General features: G+C 39.8%; 1 protein-coding gene across 3 annotated transcripts; it reads left to right on the top strand.

The window, feature by feature from the left end:
* The first annotated feature begins 1,838 nt into the window (after nucleotides 1–1,838).
* kdr (kinase insert domain receptor (a type III receptor tyrosine kinase)) lies at nucleotides 1,839–22,163 on the top strand. Of its 3 annotated transcripts, none has more exons than XM_086089396.1 (30): nucleotides 1,839–2,104; nucleotides 3,874–3,967; nucleotides 4,033–4,235; nucleotides 4,307–4,428; nucleotides 4,528–4,696; nucleotides 4,812–4,951; nucleotides 6,238–6,421; nucleotides 6,487–6,607; nucleotides 7,551–7,717; nucleotides 7,792–7,948; nucleotides 10,181–10,301; nucleotides 10,387–10,498; nucleotides 11,392–11,739; nucleotides 12,150–12,296; nucleotides 12,363–12,494; nucleotides 14,495–14,601; nucleotides 15,712–15,847; nucleotides 16,801–16,905; nucleotides 16,988–17,101; nucleotides 17,205–17,293; nucleotides 17,365–17,509; nucleotides 17,580–17,671; nucleotides 17,739–17,861; nucleotides 18,061–18,172; nucleotides 18,826–18,925; nucleotides 19,000–19,105; nucleotides 19,561–19,685; nucleotides 19,775–19,850; nucleotides 20,078–20,151; nucleotides 20,743–22,163. In XM_086089396.1, exons 1-30 carry the CDS (start codon nucleotides 2,050–2,052, stop codon nucleotides 20,966–20,968), a joined length of 4,002 nt encoding a protein of 1,333 aa, XP_085945522.1. In that variant the 5' UTR covers nucleotides 1,839–2,049; the 3' UTR covers nucleotides 20,969–22,163. The 3 variants fall into 3 exon arrangements, with proteins under 3 accessions (XP_085945522.1, XP_085945523.1, XP_085945524.1); XM_086089397.1 differs by having other exon boundaries at nucleotides 4,531–4,696; XM_086089398.1 differs by lacking the exons at nucleotides 1,839–2,104; nucleotides 3,874–3,967; nucleotides 4,033–4,235; ... (1 more) ...; nucleotides 4,528–4,696; nucleotides 4,812–4,951 and adding an exon at nucleotides 5,608–5,712.
* The last annotated feature ends 1,402 nt before the right edge of the window (nucleotides 22,164–23,565 follow it).

Below are 23,565 nucleotides of genomic sequence, written 5' to 3' on the forward strand. Positions count from 1 at the left end.
TAATTGGGGGGGGGGGGGGGATCATAAGAAATTTATGAAAGTTACATTTTTCCTGGAGGATTTGCATTAGCCATGTCTTCAGCCAGAAACAAGAAGAAGCAAATGATGTCATGTGACAGGAGGTGCTTGGAAACAATATTTTATAAACCTAAACCTTTGTCTAAGTTGTCTACTAGCATATAAGTGGAAAAAGTTGCATTCATACCTTTGATTTTTTTTTTTATTGTCAGTAGGAAATTACAGTTATAGACTTCTGCAACAATTGTTGCCAGTGGGGCAAAACAGGTTACGGTAATAGATTAAAAAAGCAAGAAATTGTAAAAAAAAATTCATAGCACACACACATACGGTATATCTGCTTTGATCAAAGGCCAGGATTATCATCCTCGTTGGCCTTCATACGTCAGTCATCATATTTCCTTTTTGCTGAGCTCCCTCCCTCTCTCTCTCTCTCTCTCTCTCTCTCTCTCTCTCTCTCTCTCTCTCTCTCTCTCTCTCTCTCTCTCTCTCTCTCTCTCTCTCTCTCTCTCTCTCTCTCTCTCTCTCTCTTTCTCTCTGTACTTTTGTGAATCAACATGTAAGGTGTGAGGCCTTTTGAGATTCCAGGATGCCTCTTGGAGAAGCGCAACATCCTGTCTGAGGAAGTGTGGACGGTTTCCTGCTTCCTCTCGCCCTCCCTCCCGGTTGGTGCCAGCGTCCTCTTCTTGTTGACTATGCCAAGCAGCACCCTCACGCCGCACATCCCAACCCCTACTTGTGAATGTGCTGTAATAATTGGCAGTCATGTTGTTGCCCTTGTTCCACAGAAATCCCCAGAAGTGATGCACATGGTTGTTAAAACATTATCCAAAACTTAAAAACATGCACACGGCATAAGCATCTGATGTGACTACTCTGCATGATTTCGGTCTACATTTCATGACTTATCTAGCTATTTTTCAGTATCTTTGTTTTTTTGTGAGTGTGACAACAAAAGAGGCATAAATGTTATTACTGTAGTTTGTCTATTTAGTTAACCTTTATTCATCCTGGTAAGACAACTGAGAAAGGATTTTTATTTGCAACGCTGTTACGCTAACCTGGCAGCAAATCAAAGTAAAATAAAAGCAACACAAATACAGTAGTACATAAAACAAACTGTACAATAGTTACACATTTACATAGTATATAACATATTTACCTAATATATTACAGTACATCGCAGCATGCAGTGAATAAAATATTCAAAACAGGTACAGTAATCACAATCTCCCTTACTAACTTTTAAAAATAATAATATTGGGATGAATGAAGTGAGTTTTATTGTTAGTTGCAAACTGAAAAGTAGTGCGTACCTTGAGCAGTGTTGTACATAGTTACAGGAATATAGTAACTAGTTACAGTTACTAGTTACTCCATTCAAAAGTACCTCAATTACTCTGCTGATTACTAAAAAGTAATGCATTGCTGTACTGTTGAAAAAGCAACTTGGTTCTCAAGGTTACTAAAACTGCTGGAATAGAGACTGAGGGTGGTAGTATGCATGGTGAGCAGGGAGCAAAGATTGGTTATGGTCTTATCAAATCAAATCAAACTTTATTTATAAAGCAATGAGTCTTTTATATTTTGTGGGATCTCTATGTTGAAGGCAAAGGAGAATGCAGCTTTTTTTTGTGAGATCATTGTGAAAGAAAAAAGGAGACAAAAGTCCGGTCTGTTTGCAGTATCGCTCTCTGAAAGGCAAAGGGGGCCTATTCTGACGTGGCTTATTTTGTGGGATGTCTGTGTGGAAGGCAAAACGGGATACCTGTTATGGCTCAGCTATTTCCTCTGTTGGTCCAGCAAGTGGAGGTGTCCACTCAGCCTGGGTTGCTCCTCCCATGCAGGCTGCCCAGTGTGCCTTTCCTCTGCCCCTTTCAGAAGCACATCCACCTCCATGGGGACCTGCTGCTGAGTACTGGTCGCTGGTTCTTCAGCACCCCCGGTTCGATGGATTGGTGTTGAAAGGATTGTTTTATTTGCTCCTGTCAACTTTTTCCCAAATTATTCCTGGAGTCCGTTTGTGGAATAATGGCTTGGGCATTTTTTGTTGTTCTTTTCAGTCTTGAACTTTGCCATGTTGCCGGTAAGTCCACTTTATTATTATTAGTGTTTGTGTGATTTGGATTTAGCGTCTATTCCATTTTTTAAATATGTAAAACAGTTACAGTAAGTTTCAATTGTGTTTCCCTGTGACTTGTTTTTTTTCCCATACAATGTCTGCTGACGTCAGGTGGGTGGGGGTCAGCCCGTATCCTCCGAAACAGGAACCCCACCTAGGCCGCGATAGGGCCCGGGCCTATTGAGCCTGACCCGGCCCATCTTTCCCGGCTTCCTGTTTTGACACAGCTCCGCCATTTTGTTGCCGCTCTGGGAAATAATTCACAGGCGCACAAAAACGTAGAGTAAAAACTTGGTGGTTTCATTGATTGGTGACTGAAATGAATGTTGTAAAGGTCTTTAAACACTGTAAGGATGAAACTTTTAGGGCACAATAAGAGGATGGATTAGACTACCGATCTCGACAATTTGTATGCTTCCATCCTGGCGGGAGTCATTTGGGAAAGGCCCTATTGTGTTACAGCAAGGCCTATAAAGGCATGTGTGGATGAGTTTGGTGTGGAAGAAGCTCATCACTCTAAACCTGCCTCTAAGTTTTGGGCTCATTTGGGTGAATTTCCTAGCATGAGTTTGTCTAAGTATGAGACCTGGAATGCACACAAAATGGCCAATTTCCTTTTCAATTTTGGGTATGGGTCCTTAAGACTTGTCTTTTTCATGGATGCTGTCATGACAGGCATGTCCACCCAATTATATGTATATTGGTTAAGTTGATGTCAGGGGCTGTTTTTTTAAAAAAGTTTCTAAAGGTTGCTTCAAACCAAAACCAACTTGCATTCAATTTCAGGTGTGGGCCCTTGAGATTTTTGTTGTTGTGTTTGTTCTTTAATATCAGACATGTCTACCCAATTTCATGACAATTTGGTAAATCAAATGTGAGGGGCTGTTTTTTTTTGTAAACTTCTAGGGGGCGCTACTGATTGTGAAATGGCTGATTGAAACAAAAAATGGCTGACTTCCTACTCAATTTGTCCTTGGGTTCCTGAGGCTTGATATGATAGATATTCGGGGTGGGAATCTTTGAATTTTTCACAAATCGATTCAATTCCAATTTTTGGGTCTGCGATTCAATTCAGAATCGATTTTTGATTAAGAAAGATTTTTGATTCTAAATGATTTGATTGACAATGATTTTTGCTATGTTTTCACCATGATGCATGGTTTAGCCAAACTTGGTGAATTTTTAGGCACATTGAGGCTCATATAAGAGGTGATTCATTTCCCAAAATGGCCGCCTGTTTCAAATCAAAATGTCCATCTTCCTATTTGTTTTACGGCATGGGTTATTTTTGTGGGGTTGTCAGGTTTTTTGAAAGGCTACATCTCTGATCAGTGCTCTCCTTGTTTGATGATTTGATATGATGGATCGAAAAGTGCTCCTCAAGATGTTTAAATCTTGTGAAATCTTTTGATACCCTAATCCTCTTTAAAGGGGGTGAATAATTTCACATGCCCTACTTTTCAATTAATTCGTTATTTTTGTTTTTCCCGATTTTGTCCGACTTGGTGTTAATTCTTCCCAAAAAAGTCAAATTTGATGTCTTAATGTTTGAAGCCTGAAATGTGGCTGAAGGTAAAAAAGATCAAGGGGGCTAATACTTAAGGTATTGTATATGGGCAAGCATCTCCCCAGTAAAAGATAAGTCGATATGTCAACTATTTTAAAGTGGAACGATTTGGTTTGATTCAATGCCGATTTTCCAATTCAAACCGTTTTTTTTTATGCCCCTAAAGGTATCGAGCAGCGCTTCACGTCCGACCCACCAATTCTAAACATCCAAGGCGTCCACAGGATGAACAAATCCGACAACCTGGAGCTCACATGCAGGTACGTCTGACTTTTGACGACCCCCCTCTAGTGTCACCCAATGAAACCGTATCGGTCTTCCACAGAGGCCGCCAGTACCTGCGTTGGACCACCCCTCCCACAAGCACTCGCTTTTCCATCAGTGACTGTAGCGGGTTGGGTCTCTTTTGTACGGAGCTGAGGATCTCCAACGCCACCGTCAACGAAACGGGACAGTACCGGTGCTCCTACCGCAATCTCAAAGCGGAAGGCAGCAAGACGTCGGCGGCGGTTCACGTTTTTGTTCATGGTATGATCGTTGCTTCAAGACGGAGCCCGATGTACTTGAATGCAACGTTTGAGAGATGTTTGTGGTTGCAGACGACAAGGTGCCGTTTGTTCCATCCGAGAAGGAATACGAGGTGGTGTTCATCCGGGAAGGCGAGCGGGTCGTCATCCCGTGTCGAGGATCACTGGAGAACCTCAATGTGACACTTCATACTGTAAGGAGATTTTTTCTTTTGACTTAAGCGGGCACTAACATTTCAGTTTTATCTCCTCCTCTTTACTCTGTTTAACCTGTACACCTCCCTGTCTGTCAGAAGTATCCAAACAAAGAGTTCCATCCGGATGGGAAAGACTCCCTGTGGGATGCCAAGACCGGCTTCACCATCCCCAGCCATCAGATCAGCTACGCCGGCGTGGTCTCCTGCCAGACTCGCATCGGCGACGAGACGTTCAAGTCCCCCCTCTACGTGGTGGCCGTCGTCGGTGAGAAATAGAAACGTCTGACAAGTCTCGGGAGAACAATGGAAGCGGCGAGCCTGCTGACTGTCCCTGCGCACGCACCCTCACTCCCTAAATATCCACCCGCCCTCTTCCACAGGATACAAGATCTACGACCTCACCCTGAAACCTGCGCAAGTCAGGCTGGCTGTCGGGGAGCGTCTGCTCCTCAGCTGTACTGCGTACACGGAACTCAACGTGGGCATCGAGTTCAACTGGACGCACGCCGGCCAGCCTTTGGTCAGCACCGCTAATTCACACACTTCCTGTACCGCTTCTATGTGAACCATTATACTACCAATGGGCCATGCTAACCTCAACATGTTTCTCATCGTAAAATGATTTGCTAGCTTTCCCCATAACATATTATATATTTGTTTCAAAGTCAAATAATCATTAAAACTGGACGGTGGGAACTGTGAAAAAAGCAAGGCGCTCTAAAGCGTCCATGCTAGCGTGAAGGCACATTCAAGAGTCAACCATAGAACCATAATTAGACTCAATTGCGATTATTCTCCCAGCTGGTGCCTCACAACTAAGTTAGCAGCTAATGTTAGCTTTGTTTGTCTGGATGTCTATGAGAACACCATTCCTGGATTTTCACTAGCTCGGTAGTAAGTAGTCTTAATTCCGTTAACTAAAATTAGACAAATATACAACACAAATTTTTCATTTGACGAAAACTAGACTAGACTAGACTAAAACCCTCATTAATAAACAATAATTGGGAATTTGGGACTACATCAGGATGCATTTTCGTCGACTAATGAAGAAGAGACTAAATTAATTTACTAAAACTGGACTAAAATCTATGGACATTTTGGTTCATGAACAAAGACGAGACGAAAATTTTATAATTTTGTAAAATCCTGTCTCTGCTAATCTGTCACTGTGACACTGTCATGTGACACATACTGTCACACCCCTTTCAAATCGGCAGCTAACGAGTGCAACATGCACAAGACACATGGACAAAACAGGAGGTGGATTCACTGAGAAAGGTAAAAAGAAAAAAATAAATTATATATTACAACGTTAATTATAACGTAACATTATTCCAACGGCTATAAGATTCCAACAATAATGTTAAGAAGACCGCTAACTATTGCTAGCTAACTTACTAGCTCGTAGCATGGAGCTGCTGTAGCCACTTGTTGATATACTGTAATTGTGTGTCAAGTTGTTTTTCATCAAAAAGATGAGAAGAAATTTTATGTAAAATAGTTTGAAATGTTCAACATTATCTGCTGACAAAAAAATATACTAGACTAAAACGTTGACAGTTTTTGTTGACTAAAACTAGTTTTTTTGGGTACTAAACTAAAGACTAAAGTACTATATATTTATAGTTGACTAAATAAAACCGGGGTGAAGTTGACTAACTATGATTAAAAAACAACAACAACTGACAAGCGTGATTGAAACTAGACTAAAACTGAGACTAAATTTTAAAATGGCGGATACAATTAACACTAGTACTAAGTACTGTGTCTCTTATTTCTACCCTTAACGTGTCTTCTTTCCAGATGGCGGGCAATGGTTCGAGGGCAGCTCACATGACGCCACACAAGAAGAAGCTGTGGGACTCTCTGGAACTGTCTAACACACTGGTGGTAGACAACGTGACGGTGGAACACACCGGTGAATACACCTGCACGGCCTCCAGTGGAGCCATGGAGAAAAGCGCAACGGCCTTCCTCAAGGTCTATGGTACGTTTGTTCAAAACAAAACTGAACCAAATAGAATCCCACGCTGAATTTGGGGCCCTTTCCAGAGAAGCCGTTCATTGACATGAAGGAGCCGTGGAGCAAAGTCCGGGAGGTGAATGTGGGAGGTTTGTCGTCCACCTCCATACCCGTCAAGTACACAGCCTACCCTGAACCAAACTTTAAATGGTAAGTCAAATCTCCGCCCAATGAAATAACGCTTTTCTGTTTTTGAATATCACCTATGTTGCGTTTATGAGGGCAATACAAATAATCTCCCCAATGGTGGTCCAATTTGGAGTTCAACCGAGAAAAAAATACCTCAAAGTTCGACACAACTTGGAGTTAGACCATTATGAGTGTAATCAGTACATCTTGCTACTTTTATTATGTTTGCCCCCTCAAACGAGGTACAAATTAGACTACGTGGCAAAATGGGACTCAAAAATCAAACACAACTTGGAGTTCAACCAAAATAATTCTGGAAAATTCTGCCTCAAAATCCAAATACAACGTGCACTCCAACCAAAATGTTCCGGAACATTATGCCTAAAAAAATCTGACAGCTTAGAAGTCAGCCAAAATTCTTTGGAGTAATATGCTAAAAAATCACATACAATTTGGAATTCAACCAAATTGAATTCAAATGTTCCATAACATTATGTCCTCAAAAATCTGACACAACTTGGAAGTCAACCAAAATGCTCTGGAACAATATGCCTCTCAGAAGCAAACAAGACTTAGAGTTCAACCAAAATGATCTGGAGCAATATGCCTCAAAAGTCAAACAAAACTTGGAGTACAACCAAATTCAATTGGAAATTATTACATCAATAGTAAGCATCACTTTAGTTCAACCAATTAAAATGCTCCTGAAAAATATGGCACAGTACGCAGAACAATATTGTATACATTAAAAATCAAACAAAACTAGTGAGGTTATTAAAAAATATGTCTCAGAAGTCAAACAAAACTTCCATTTCAGCACAACTTTCGGGAACACTATGCCTTAAAATGTGAACACAGCTCGGAATACAACCAAGATTTTCTGGAACAAGTTGTCTCAAAAGTTGATTGATCCTTTTTTTATTGTATCCTTCAAGGCTCACGTTGAGGCTGTTTGTCCCCGCAGGTTAAAAAATGGCCTCTTACTGAAGGAAGACCACCGGATCAAACAGAGAAGCGACGCCCTCATCTTTCGCAGCGTCACCGAAACCGACGCGGGGAACTACACCATTGTCCTTAGCAGCAAAATCAACAACGATGAGCAAAGGAGATCTTGCCAGCTTCTGGTCAATGGCACGTCATCATTACAATCTCGACTCAGTCATTTTTAATGCAGTGTCCATAATTGTAGTTTTCTCCCTTTTCAGTTCCTCCTCATATCATCGAGAAGGAGGTGGCGATGGACGCGGACGTTTTTTTGTATGGCAGCAGCCCCGCACTGCGATGTACCGCCCGGGGCTTTCCCACACCCACGGACATCCAGTGGCAGTGGATGTCCACAGATGACTGTCCCGAGGCCTTTGTGTGAGTTTTCTTGGACGGGATTATAAGCACTCACAAAAGTACTTAAAGGAATATGAATTAAGCAACAAAATCCATCTCAGGGGGCGGCCATTTTGCCACTTGTTGTCAACAGGACTTTGCTGCATTCGAGGATGGTCGGAAGTCGGATATATTCGAGTTGTTTTTTCCCATTTCCGAACTGAAAGCGTTCGAAGCGAAAGTAAACAACAAAAATGGCGGATAGTGATACATTGTTTTTTATTTTGGTCCTCAAAACTCATTTTGACCTCCAGCAAACTTGCCGTTTCTCGCAATTTTGCCTCATTTATTGTTTTGTAAGCTATCTAGTTTTATACTCGAGTAAATTGTGTTTTACCATTCACGGTCAGTGTTTCCAAAGGGGTCGCCATTGTGGAGTGACGTCACATTTTAGTCCGTCCGTGAAGTCGGGGTACCTTTTTTTTCCCGATTTATCAGGTGGAATTTCCTAATTCAAAGGGGCGTTCCCGTACAGTGTACGGCGTACGCACTTCCTGGTTTGAACTCAGAAAAGTCCGACTTCCGACCATCCTCGAATGCAGCATAAGCTAAGAGTTTCAGCGAGCAAACGTCACATGACCAAACCCAGAAAGCAGGTGAGCCATGATTGGCCGTTACCTGAGCCCTTAGGCACTGTGATGTAATTTTCCGTCGACAGCAAGCATCAAAATGGCAACTGGTGGATTTTGCGGTTTAACTTATATTCTAATTCTATAAACAACATATTTCATCATGTTTAGACTAGTGGGGGCACGGAACATTTTTGACTTGTTGTCCCCTTTAAGTAGAAGTACAGTAGAAGTTCCCACCACTGGGAAAGGGAATGTTGACAAAACACAGGTGGAGACAATGACCAGATGGGACGTGATGGCCACATGGTGTCCATTTTGAGTTGACAGTTATCAGATACAAAGCGGTTACACAACGGCCTGGAGACGAGCATGCACGGACCAGGCTCCTTATCTGCTGTCCGCACATCCCGCCGCTTCCTCACGTTCGTGCCGCGCGAGGTTTCCTGTTGTGTTCCCGTCTATCTTTTTCGGTCGTCCTTGAGAAGCCAATTTCATTGAACCGGCCCTTTTAGCTGAAAATGCAACGTAGCAAAACAAGGAAATCGAGGAAATCGCATGAAATCAAAGGGAAGCTGCGGTCTGTTGTCTTCTTTTGGGGGCTAGCAAAACATAGGTAATAGGTTTTCACAAGGGTCGACATGTGGGCCAAGGAAACAAACGCTTGTCAACTCGTCTTTTCCTTGTACTGTGGCATTTTTTTCATTTTTCATTTTGTCAGTTTTTGTTCTCCATTTTTTTCAGCGTAATTTTGTCAGATTTTGTATTTGTGTGTGTGTTTTTGACCAATTTTGTCAGTTTATTTAAAAAAATGTTTTACAGGGTTTTCAGTTTCTCACCGTATTTTCGCCAGACTTGTGTTTTTTGACCGTGTTTACTTTTTGCTTAATTTGAATATTTGTTTTTAGTTTTTTCTTTTTTTGTCAGATTTTTAAAAACCTTTTCACAGTTTTTTTAGGCAGTATTTCACCTTTTATTTTTATTTTTCATTTTTGGGTGTGTTTTTTATCATTTTTTTATGTTGTCATGTTTGGTAATTTCTTGGCGTTTTTTTTATATTGTTTTTGTCATATTTATGTCTGTCTTTTGTTGTATTTTTATTTTGTAAAATTTTTGTGTTTTTTTCTCTCATAGTTTTGTCCAACTTGTAATTTTTTTCTTATTTTTGTAATATTTTAGTCAGTTTCCCCCCTGATTTTCCATCAGGTGTCTCATTTTTGCAATGTTTTGTCCTGAGTTTTTTGTTGCCTTCAAAAAGAAAAAATAATATTTTTGTGATTTTTTTCCTTTCTTTTTTTGTACTGTATGTATGTCAAAACGCACCATAGTCTACCACTAACCTATACTAATGCAGAAATAAAGGCATAATGACTGTAAATATTTGTGTGAAAAGCACTTCTAGGCCATTAAAATAAAACAATCCAATGAAAAACAGTACGCAAATAGAGCTTGATGTCACTCAGTTTAAGCTGAAATTTTGCCAAGTCTATCATATGAACCCTTTTTGTCAGTTTTTTGGTTTGATTTTGACAATTTGTGTCTTGCAAAACCTTTGTAGGATTTTTGGCAAATTTTGACATATTTCTGCCCATGCTGTTTATTTTAACAGTGTTTCACCTGCTCTCTATTATTTTTCGTCTCACAGGCCGGGACTGCCGAAGTCTGAGGCACAAATAGTCTACTGCAAAGCTTGGCGTGACATCCACAACGGCACCGCGCACAACCCTGTGGAGCGCATCTCCATTGAGGTCGATCACGACCAGAAGGTACACGCAGGTCAATCTTCACAGCACTTTGAGTTGACACATGGACGAGGGAAAAACCATATAAAAATGTTTTTTGGGCTGACAGAAAATGGTGAGCTCCTTGAAGTTCCAGAAAGCCAAGGTCCACGCCCTGTACCGATGCACGGCCGCCAACAAAGTGGGAAAGGATTCTCGCGTCATTTTTTTCCACGTGACACGTGAGTATGCCCTTGATGATGTCACTATTTTTGTCATGGCGATAGTTTTCGCCTTCCATCGGCCACATGTAATTTATACAACGTTACTGTACTGAAGTGGATTTTTCAGGTAGCTATACTTTTTTTTTTAATGGAAAATGTACAACTTTATGTTTTCAAGAATTTTTTTTATTTTAAGAGTGCATTTATATTTAAAAAAAAATCTTTACAAATTTTTACTTATAAAACATCTGAACTCATTTTTGTAATAGTGTGCTTTAAATCTGCTTTAAATCTTGAAAAAATATATTATTCTTTTAAAAGATACCATGTTTTAGCTTTTAAAAAAAAAGAATGAACTCTTTCCCTCAAAAATGTGCAGCTTTCCATCTAAAAAATAATAATACAATTTTACTCTAAAAAAACCTCAGATTTTATTCTTGTAACACTGGGACATTTTGTTTGGTTTTAAACACAAACATACAACTTTAAATCAAGACAAAAATATGATTTTATTCTCATAGGTTTATGACTGTTTATGACTTTTTCCTCATAATATTGCATTCTTTAATAGAAAATTATTATTTTTTTGCATAGAAAACAATGCTAATATTCTCAAAATACTGCGACTTTTCCATCAAAAACATACCACTTAAAAAATATATATATCGGGGGTTGATTCTTCTAATATTATGACTTTTTTTTTCCTCGACAAAATACGATATTACAAAGCTATAAAAATGTACTGTTTAGTAAAATAAGTAAGTAAAACAACCTGTTGTTAGTTCCGGCCTGACTATCCTGTCTGATTTCTTTCTTCTCAGTACATTTTGGAGTGTATACTTTTGGGTACAGGAGCTGAATCAATATATATATTTTTTTAACATCTGGGCTTCTGCAATTTCTCTCTACAGGTGGGCTGGAGCTGAGTGTGTCTCCATCCAACGAACCCCTGGAGCAGGATCATGTGGCTCTGCGCTGCAAGGCCGATGGGCTGATGTATGGCAACCTGGCCTTGTTCCACGTGTCCAACGTATCTGGGTGGGAGCGGGCGGCGGCCGTGCAGCCGTGCCGCTCGTTAGCACTGCCGCCAACGCCGCTGCTGCGCCGCGACGCCTTGAACGGCGAGCATCGCACCAATGTGAGTTTGGAGCTATTGCTGCCCAACGCTTCCCGCCGGGACGAGGGCCTGTATGCCTGCCAGGTGGAAAATCTCAAGACCAGGGAGAGGACTTGTCTGCTGCGCTATCTGTTGCTCAAAGGTGGAACAACATATTTTGTCTTTTGTTTTTAAGGATTGTTGCTATCATTTGAATTTGTCAACCTACAAATTCGCTTTTGCACTTCTATTTGCCAAACTTGAGAAATGGATACATAATAGAAGCAACAACCATAATAGAAGCAACAATCATTGATTGATTGATTGATTGATTGATTGATTGCAAAGCAATGTCTAATATAAAACTATTGCTTTGGTGTCCTCTTGTGGCATCTTGGTGCCAAGCAATTATAAAACTAATTGATTGGCAGGGCATCGATTAGTCAGACCATCATCTTATCTAAAAGAAAAATGCTTTGTCGACATCTAGTGGCATTTATAGGCACTTATAAACTGTTTTTGGTGTTTATTACTCATGGATTTTCAATTCAATGTAATGTAAATGTATTGCAGGTCTCGAGGCTCCAAGGATCCTCAACAATCTCACCGACCAAAAAGTCAACGTGAGTGCCACTGTCACACTCCTGTGCGCCGCCGCCGGCACGCCTGACCCGACAGTGGTGTGGACCAAAAACAATCACACGGTGGTGGAGGGATCCGGTAAGACGTGTGTTATTTTTAAACTGCTGAAGTATTTTTCGACTTACCTTGGTGACGCCTTTTTAGGCGTGATCCTGAGCCGGCGTGGTCACGTGCTGACCATCCAGCGCGTCAAGAAGGACGACGGCGGCTTGTACAGCTGCTTGGCTTGCAACAGCCGCGGATGCGACACCTCGCAGGCCTTCTTGATGACTGAAGGTCAGTATGAAGCTCAACCGTTACTGTATCTCTTGGCTACACTGCTTCCATTGCATGTTGGATTTTTTTGTCCAGTTTGATTTCATCCTCTTTATGTAGCCATATCAATTTATTTTGCCCAGGACCATATTAGCAATGGTATTGTTTCTGTAACCAATTGAACTAAACTGAACAACAACAACAAAAACATACTTCGGGCAAAAATCAAACACAAAATTCAAAGGTTTGACAAAAAAGGAGTAAAATCAGATCAACCGTTTAAAAAATCATGTAACAATTAGACTAAACTTGGTCAAAAATATGACTCAAATGGTATAAAACATGACAAAAAGCTGGAAACCGACAAAAGCTGATAAAAAAACAAAAACAGGACACATTATGACCAAAACAGTTTTTTTATTTTTTATTTAATCTGACATAAAACCAAAAAAACATAGAATTGGGCAAAAATCCGACCCCCCAAAAAATAGGGCAAAAAAACAAAAACAAAAAACAAAAGCTGGAAAAAATATGCCAAGAATTGGTACAAATCAGACAAAAATCTGACAAAAAAACCTGACAAAATAAGACAAAAAACTAAAAGAAAGAAAGAAAAAGAAACCAACAAGAATTGAACAAATAATCTGACAAAACAGACACGATATGACAAAAATCTGGCAAAAACGGTCAAAAGTTGATTAATAAGAAATCTGACAAAAGCTGAAAAAACAAACAAACAAAAGAATAGGACAAAAACTTGCACACAAAAAAATCTGGCAAAAGCTGGCATAGAGCATATAAAACTTCATATCACAAAACAAACCAAAAATTGGAGAGAAAACAATAGCCATTCAGAAACTGGCAAAAAGAAAAAGAATTAAGCAAAAAAAACAAGCAAATATCTGACAAAAACAGAAAATTTGAAAAAAATGATAGAGACAGATTAAAAAAAACTGCATAAAAAACTTTGATGATAATATTTATAGCATGTCATCTGCTGCGATGCGGTGCTATTTAGGCCCATGTACAGCTTGGAGGCGGAATGATATCTCCAGCATTCCAGAATGAGATGCAATATTCTGTTTGTTGATATTAATAGGAAAAAAAACTATTCTGAATGAAACCTCCTGGCTAAACTTATTTATATTTAACCTCGAGGCTAACTTTTTTTTTTTAATATATCAAAGATTTGAAAGGAGAACAACTTCCTCATGACAGGAAACTGGCTCCATTTGTGCATTCCATCCTCCCGGGAGTTTCTAAATCCAAAACAATGGGAGGACTATAGAGGACAAAGTGGGGGGGTTGTTTCTGGGCCTCGCCTCAGGTCTCCTGTCCAAGCCGACCACCGGCAGACACACAAACAAACCCGTCTACGTGACCCGGGTCTTGTCAGCAGAATGCGGACCTTCTTAGAACGGGGGCGGCACCGCAGCTAACGAGCTAGACACCACAAATTAGTGCGAGAGAGAGAGAGAGAGAGCGAGCGAGAGAGAGAGTTCTCGTTTCTAACAATAAACGTCTATTTGGACAATTGACTTTGGCAGCTATGGAAATTTCTCAGATTTCTACCCAATTCTTGTTTGGTTTTCCAGTTTCAGTTTTTTGTGGGTGGAATTTTTTGTCCTATTTATGTTTTTTTTGGGTCATATTTTTACCCATGTTTTGTTTGTTATTTTGCCAGATTTTTGCAATTTTTTGTCAGCTTTTTTCGCAATCATTGTTTTGTTTTGTTTTGTCAGAAGTTTCTTCAATTATTTTTTTTCAGTTGTCAGATTGTTGTCTGATATGTATTAGTTTTGTTACACTGTGTACTCACAATCAATATCTAATAACATGATGAATTTTTTTTAAGGAAAATACATCATACCAACAAGCTTTGCCGAATTATTATAAGTGGAACAGCTCTGACTAATCAATCAGATAAATTGTTGATCAAAAAAATTAATCTGCACATTCTTAAAAATTCCCTACATTTGATTATATTCACCACTTTTGCTGTGTGATTGTGCCGCTTTCAGGAGCGGAGGAAAAGACCAACGTGGAGCTAATTGTTCCCATCGGCTCGGTGGTCATCGCCATGTTTTTCTGGCTACTGATCGTCTTCGTCATCCGTGGAAGAAAAAGAGTAAGAGGTTCCTCCTATAAGGAGCAATAGGAGATATCATTCAGGGTTACCTCTCACGCAACAACTGAAATGCTCTCATGTGAACTACTGAAATGCTCTCATACATTGCTGAAATGCTCTCTCACGAAAAAATAAACCCTTTCACATTCAACTGCAATGCATTCACACATTACTGAAATAGTGTTTGCTCTCTCACACAACAATAACTGAAACACTTTCACAAACACTCCTGAAAATTTTCATTCATGTATATCACTGAAAGGCTCTCACACTAATAAAATGCTCTCACGCCTGAATTAGATTTTTTTCCACGCACATAGACATAAACACTCTCACACGCACTCCTGAAAAACTCTCACACATACTACTGAAATATCATTGTCTTATATATATATATTGCTCAAAGGCTGTCACACTACTATGCTCTCATGCTCAATTTTGATTTCTTCCCCCGCAAATATTCCCTACTGAAATGCTCTCACACAAACACCACTGGCATCTTCTCAAACACAATACTACAATTTGTTTCACTCGAAACAGATTACTTAAAAAAAGGTCTCACACACCTAAAATGCACTCACACACAATTTTGATTTTTCCCCTCGCACGTACAGTATACACTTCTGAAATGCTCACACACACTACTGAAACCTTCTCACAAAACACTATTGTAAGTTTCCTTCATACTGTATGCACTATATATTTCTACCATGCTACTGAAAGGATTTCACAAACACTACTGAAATGCTCTCACTCACTACTGAAATCATCTCATATGAATGAGTTTCATTCATGTGTATGTCCGCAAAACAGCAGTGTGTGTGAGAGACCATCCTGAATTATGTCCTGATGTCCTGGGCGGCCCCTCATATTTTTGGCCCACACACGTGGAGGACATGGTTGAATACAACACGCACACACCCAGACACAAACACACACCACAAGTATGACTGATTAGAAGCGACCGCTGTCTTTTGTGTCCAAGAACAACGGGGTCACATTCTGCTCCCATAAGTCACGTACACCCACTGGGCCCCTTTTTACTGGAGGGAGCTTCACTGTAAATACGCCAAATTGCCGCACTGTAATGCAAATGATGCTCTGTTTCAGCCCAATGGTGGCGATCTTAAGACGGGTTACCTTTCCATGATCCTGGACTCGGAGGACGTGCCCATGGACGAGCAGTGCGAGCGGCTCACTTACGACGCAAACAAGTGGGAATTCCCTCGGGACAGGCTGAAGCTCGGTATAAGAATACAAATTATTTAGTTATTTATTTAGTTAGTTATTTAATTATTTAAATAAATATACATTTAAATATAATAAAATTATATATAATTTTATAATATATTTGTATTTATTATATTTTTATTTATAAATGTATAATAACAAATACATTTATAAATAAATGATTGTTCATACGATGGTCGACCAAAGAAATAAGCCAGGATGTCACATTTAACAAATTAATTAATTGATTATTCATATTCCCCATGATTGACCAAATAAATTAGTAAGGACTTCCACCATGATTGACCAAAGAACGCAGTCAGGATCTTATATTTTCATAAATTCTTGGATTGTTGATATTCCCCTATGTCGACCAAATAAATGAGTCAAGACATTTCCCATAGTCGACTAAAGAAACGAATCATGAAGTTTCCCATGGTTGATCAAAGAAAGCAGTCAAAATGTCATATTTTCATCAATAAAGTGATTGTTAACATTTCCCACATTCAACAAAAAAAAAAGAGTCAAAATATTCGTCCTTGTTAACCAAAGAAATGAGCCAAAAGGTTTCTCATTGTCGACCAAAGAAATGTGTCAGGACATTCCCCATAGTTGACCCAAAAAAATATAAGTCAGGATGTCAATTTTTTATAAATTAATTGATTATTGATTAATGTAGCTCATCTTTGACCAAATAAATTAATCACAAGGTTCCCCATGGTTGCCCAAAGAAATGAGTCAGAAAGTTTCCTGCAAAAGAAAGAAATTAGTACGTCATATTTTCTAATAATAATGTGTTATAGTAAATCGTGTTCCAAGCTAGGGACAATTATTTAATGTAAAATAATTTACAACAAATGTCGTCAGTCATACTTTTTTGTCCTCTCGTAAGCTCCAAGTGTAAATATTTCCCAGTATTCTTGAACGCATCATCAGTCAAACAAACAGATGACAAATGTGCGTTTAAAGGCGATCCGCTGGGACGAGGCGCGTTCGGCCAGGTTGTGGAAGCCGCTGCTTTTGGCATCGAGAAAGTCACCACCTGCACCACTGTTGCGGTCAAGATGCTTAAAGGTGAGTCGTACCCCATGCGAATGATACTTTAAATATAATAGCAGACACAAGTTAAACACGTTGGTCAAATCTGGTGTGACAGAGGGAGCCACGTCCAGCGAGTACCGAGCTTTGATGTCAGAATTGAAGATCCTTATCCACATTGGACATCACCTCAATGTGGTCAACCTTTTGGGAGCCTGCACTAAGCCTGGTGGTGAGCGGTATCATCGCTTATAATAATACTGTCAAAGGGTTTGATGACTCGCTGTAAAACACAAGATAAGTGATTTTGATGATTTCCTTCAACGCCGCTTTAGGCCCTCTCATGGTCATCGTGGAGTACTGCAAACATGGCAACCTCTCCAGCTACCTGAAGAGCAAACGTGGAGAATACAGTCCATACAAGGTAGATGCAAAAAAAAACAAAAAACGACACGGATAGCAACTAGATGCTCATTGTACTTCTGTGGCCCTCAGAGAAAGAGAATGGATAGCCAGAGGTGGACGTACACAGAAGATGACATGATGGAAGGTGATCTCGGTCTGGGGAAGATCGCCCAGCTGGACATCTGCACAGGGACGGCCGACAGAGCTTTAGGCAGCCACCTGAATCCTCAAGATGGTACGTAAATTCCAGTCTGATCTTCTCTTGCCCTATTTTTGTTGTTCCGAACATCCACCATGCATTGCAGAGAGCACAGATGATGACCACCTGACCATGGAGGACCTGATCTGCTACAGTTTCCAGGTGGCCAAAGGCATGGAGTTCCTGTCCTCTCGCAAGGTGAAATAACAATCCAGGAATGTGGACGTTCATACAGATTCTGCTAACCGTAGTCATGCACTTTCAGTGCATCCACAGAGATCTGGCCGCCAGGAACATCCTGCTCTCTGAGAACAACGTGGTAAAGATCTGCGACTTTGGTCTGGCCAGGGATGTCTACAAGGATCCCGACTACGTCCGCAAGGGAGATGTGAGTTCCTTTATCCACCTTGGGCCGGGCGATACAAAAAAATGTTCTCTTAGTCAAAAAGTCATGTAAAACAAAGGGTGTCCAAACTTTTTCCTTTTAGGGCTGCATACAGAATAATCAAAGGCTGCCTGGGCCACTTTGACATTGTCTGACTTTATTTACTCATTTGCTCCCAAAAACTCTGTGGTTTTCCCCATAGGCACGTCTCCCTTTGAAGTGGATGGCTCCAGAGACCATCTTCGACCGGGTCTACACCACCCAGAGTGATGTCTGGTCCTTTGGGGTTCTTCTCTGGGAGATTTTCTCACTGGGTAAACTAAGTTACATGACACAAAGAGGATTGCTGTGCATGTGGGAGGGGCATCTTTTCACATTTGGTTTTGCGGTGTTTAATGTGTTCCGTGATTGAGCTCGTAACTTAATTTACTGAAATATATATATTTTTTTTAATAAAAAAAATCCGGAATGAAATTACCTAGGAACCGTTTTAAATTGTGAAAAAAACACAAAGGGCTCAATTTTTGTGACCAGAACAAATCCGGCACAAGGCACGGTCTAATATGTGCAGGGGCAGGTTAGACTTTGTTTTGGTATTTTTGCACATGAACTTAGATTGCCACAGTTTAAAACGGTTTTTAAAATGTTTTGCGCCGTTGAGGGCATGAACACAATCGACTTGATTTGTTGCCAATAGAAGCGGATGCTCTCATTCCCTTTAAAATTTGCATATGAGAGGCGCACAGTCCTTGACATGGCGGGATCACAAATCTGTGAAGTGGGCAGTTGGTGACTGCCTTCCACACTGATCATACATTCAGATTTGCGCTCATAACACAAAGCAATACAAAAAAAATCAACCAAGCCACGGCTTGTAACTAAGAGAGCTCATAAGTTGTGGTATTCATAAGTCAAAGTACGATGATGTATGTTCTTTCTGCAAAAACAACTTTCGTCCTGTCTCTAGGAGCATCTCCCTATCCTGGCGTGTGCATCGACGAGACTTTCTGCCGAAGGCTTAAAGAAGGCACCAGAATGAGACCACCAGAGTACGCCACCTCGGAAATGTGAGTAGCAAGGCGATCATTTTTACCAGCCCACATCTACTGTCACTCTGAACCCTCCAAAAATCACTTGGCAGATACCAGACCATGTTAGACTGCTGGCTGGACCTCCCCACGGACAGGCCCACCTTCGCAGAACTGGTGGAGCATCTGGGCAACCTGCTGCAAGCTAGCGCTCGTCAGGTATCCATATTAGCTTATTGAAGTTTTTAATATTTAGCTTAACTTAACTCATTCACTGCCATTGACGGCTATAGATGTCAAAAGTTCATTTGAACTATTTCTATTCGTTTAACATTTTTTTGAGTATGAAAACCTAGAATTTTTTTTATTGTACATTTAGAACAGACATAAAATTTATGAGATTAATCATGAGTTAACTAGTGAAGTCATGCAATTAATTACGATAAAAAAAAAACGGTATTTTTTTTATTGTAATTAATCGCATGACTTCAATAGTTAACGATTAATTACAAATTTTATATCTGTTCTAAATGTACAATAATTTTTTTCTAGGTTTTCATACTCTTGTTAACAAAAGTGGAAAAACAACTAAATTACTAGAAATAGTTTAAATGAATTTTTGACGTCTATAGCCGTCAATGGCAGTGAATGAGTAAAAGAGTTCTCTCCTCCAGGACGGCAAGGACTACATCCCGCTGACGGCAGGAGCCGACGCGGCGGGAGCTCCGGGTTACGTCGTGCCTCAAAGCAGAGACGTCTTGGAAGTTCAACCGCACTACGACAACGCTCTGTCTCTCGGGTCTGTGTAATGTGTACTGAAAATGTTCCGTTTCTTCCGGTGTTACGTTTGCTGGTCCTCTGACGTTGCGATGTGTCTTTGGGATCCAGGCAAGGCGAAATGTGCAGCCGGAGGCTCAGCGTGAAGACGTTTGACGACGTCCCCGTGGAGCTCAGCAGCGTCATGGTGAACGATGAGAAATACTGACAAAAATCATTTCCATACATTTGAGAAAAAAAGAACAGAAAGTTTGTAAATTCTCTCGAGTCAAATCAGAATTTTACTAGAATAAAGTTGTAATAGTCAGGCAATTGTTATGAGAAGTAGAGTGCAACAATTAATCGGCAACTAAATGATTATCACATTTAAAAAATAAATGAAAATGAAGGGACCTTTTTTCATCATTCATATAGGAGGGTCACATGGACTGTTCACCCAAGGAAGCAAAAGGATCGAATCCGCAGCTCCTAATGACGCCCAATTTGAGGTAAAAATATATTCATATTATAAGGTGGGGAAAAAGGTGTTCAGAAAAGAATGTGAGTATGCATGAAAAAGTTGTGAAAATGAAAAAGAATTGCGATGTAAAAATGTTTTTTGCTGAATTAAGAAAATATTTTTTTATATAAAGTATATAAAATTAAACATATTACATGAAAAATATTTTAGGAGATTAAGACATAAATTTAATGAGAAAATAAGTTGCAAATTTACAAGAATATTTTTTTTTAATTACTACAAAAACAAATAATAAAATATTTTTTTTAAATAAAATTAATGAATTAAAAATAATTCATTTAATTGATATGCCCTCACACATACTACTCAAATTTGTCTGGCTCGCACATACGACTGAAACACTGAACATTTATAGGCGAGAATGCAGGGGTGTATGGTAAATCAAAAAAATATATATATATTTCCAGAAAATGTTACATGAAAAATATTTAAGTTACAAGCATACAGTGAACCCGCGTTCGTTTTGTATACATATCATATCCCCTGCGATAAATGAGGCTTGACTGTTTTAAAGTTTGTGATTGATTGACAGCGTGTCATGTCATCCCCCCCACATCAGTCAGCTCCTGCGCTGCAAAAGCAAAGAGTCGCTGGCGTCCGAGTCGTCCAACCAGACGAGCGGCTACCAGTCGGGCTACCACTCGGACGACGCCGACGCGCCCGTCTACGCTAACGAGGAGGCCATCGTCAAGCACAGCATGCTCCTGAAAAAGCAGAAGCCTCCTCCTGCGTCTCCTGTGCCCAAATTTGGCGTGGAGATCCGTTACAGCACGCCGCCCGTCTGACCCTGGAGCACTCTGGCCTTGCACAGTTTTTTGTTGTTGTTGTTGTTGAACAATGTGTAGAGCTGCGGCGCTGTTGTTGTTGGCGTCATAAATCAACCGGAACAAAAATGAAGGTTGAATGACGAGAGTGCGTAAACGATCCCGGCTATCGTGTTTACTCAGCGAGCTAACGGGAGGACTCGCTTCCTGCACGGCAGGAAACGCCGTCGGAAATTTTGAGATCATGGCGTCAGTGCGCGGAATGCCTTTGTTTGGAATTGGAGGCAGTTCTCATTTCTTCTTTGTGTACAGTCTCTTATTTGTACTCGTATTACAGTATATATGCTATCCAGGGAATTCATGTAACTAGGTTTATAAAATCTTTGGGATTTTCCCACTAATAAAGTGTTGGACATGAATTTTTTTTTAAAAGAATAATGCAAATTATTTCAACATTAGTTTACCATTCCTACTCGGTGTTTGTCAACAGACAAGCCTTAAAATCCATCTAAAATGGCTGCTACAAACCTAAATGGCCGACTTCCTGTTCAATTTCAGGAATCCTTCAGTTTTTTTGCAATGCTTCCTGTTATGATAGACATGTCCACCAAATGTCATGTTGGATCTCACGGGCTAATTACTTCGAACTGCGCTAAGCGCTAATGAGTGATGTTCACACTATGTTGCAGTTCCCCATTCGTGTGCACCCCGCTTCTCATCCGCACCCTGACTGCTATGACAAATTATTTTCACAGGCCACCCATGGCAATCACCGTCTGTCACATTTGCCCACCCTGTACCCCCGCATTGTTCCGTTCCGTCCACAGGGACCTGAGACGCGGTTGCCATGGCCGCTGGGAACATAGTGTAAACGTATCTTGAGCCTTTTCAACAAACCTGCCTTGTAAAGAATGAGCGTTGACGTCACCTCTCAGCATCTGAGTGGCTGACGAGTGACGAAGGCGCGTGGGAACGTACTGCTAATGTGTTTTGTCTGCCATCTCGGACGACGACCGCTGCTAATTTGAGCATGTTGTCGTATGAAAGGATGTCAAGGACGTCGAGTTTTACAGTTGAAGAATGATGGGGCAAGAAAAAAAAGTTGTTCTATTACTTTATTGTCCTCTCTTTTTTTGCGTGTGACTCTCTGACCTATAAAGGTTTCAATTACGCCAAATGGAAGGGCCTTTAATAAAATTTTGAGTGTTTTGATTGATTTTATTGTTATTTACACATAACTGGGTAGTAATCTCATTACACTAAAAAAAAACGACAAAAAAAACAAAACAAATGTCACAATGTGAAAAGAAAGACTGCCCTCTGTGGTAGAAAGGGTGTCATCACATGAAAGACATCCCTCAGGAAAGTTACAATTACTTGATTACATTCTTTTTGGGTGTAAAGGTTTGCCTTTAATGCGTCAAAACGTCCTTTGATCCACTATATTAAAATAATAGTTGTGAATTACGATGATAGATAGATAGATAGACAGACAGACAGACAAGTCTGGTGGAAAAACAACACGCAATCTTTATTTTTAAATAAAAATATATATTTTTAAAAATCTGGAGAATTTTTTTTTTGTACTTTTAGGGGAAATCGACAGGAGTAAAATTTATAAACATTCAGTGGAATTAAGCAACTGCATCTTTATTTATTTATTTATTTTAAATGTTTGTCACTAGTGCTTGGGAACCTTTGTAAATCCACAATATTGATAACATAAAAAAATGACATTGTCAAACTATAATTTTTTTTATATATATATATAAGTATTTATGAATAACCTACTGGCAAATTCACCTGAGTAATAATATACAGTGAATGAGGTAAGACGAGATACGTTTTTAGTACTTTTTCATATACTCCCTTTGTCACATAAACTGCAATATACTATGACATAAATAATATTTTCCTTTCTTTCAAATTTTATTTTATATTTGTTATGTGTTTATATGTTCAAGTAATCAATAACTAGATGTTATGAATTGATTATATATGGTATATTTGGTCAGAACAAGTGTTGGTCAGACATGAGGTATGAGTGAGAGGTGCAGGGAGCCTCTCGGTCCAGCAGATGACGCTGTGGTAAAAAGAAAAAAAAGAAAAAAAAAGAGGGGACCGGGAAAACTAAGCTCCTCATATTATATAAAGTGGAGATTGCAGTGTCTGTTTTTACGTGTATTATTCATTTAAATACGGAAACACTTTTTATCCACAGTCTTTACTTTGTTGCACAGCTCCCTTTTCACAATTCTCTAATTTTCCTCTCAGAACAGATCTTTCTCCTCAGTAAATTCAGACGCTCCACAATCTCCATTTTGTATCTTGCCGCGTATCCTCAAAAGTAACTGATCGGTACCATGATATGCCACTTAAACGGGGCCATTTCAAACTCATTTTATAGCATCCATTTAATTGGAGGAGCGCCTATGGATACATCAAAATACAATCAACATAAATGGAATGCCGGCATAATTATGGGTGATTTAAGTTCAGGTATGTTGCTATTAAATCTTTTTCTTTTTTTTTTGAGTGTCTTGCTTGATCACGCAGTGCACCATCTCTCTACTCTTTCCCATCACTTGTCTGATCACATCACTGACATATCTGCACGC

This window comes from Leptonotus elevatus, chromosome 11 (assembly GCF_054856555.1).
Source record: "Leptonotus elevatus isolate MCC_2025b chromosome 11, RoL_Lele_1.0, whole genome shotgun sequence".
Classification (NCBI taxonomy): domain Eukaryota; kingdom Metazoa; phylum Chordata; class Actinopteri; order Syngnathiformes; family Syngnathidae; genus Leptonotus; species Leptonotus elevatus.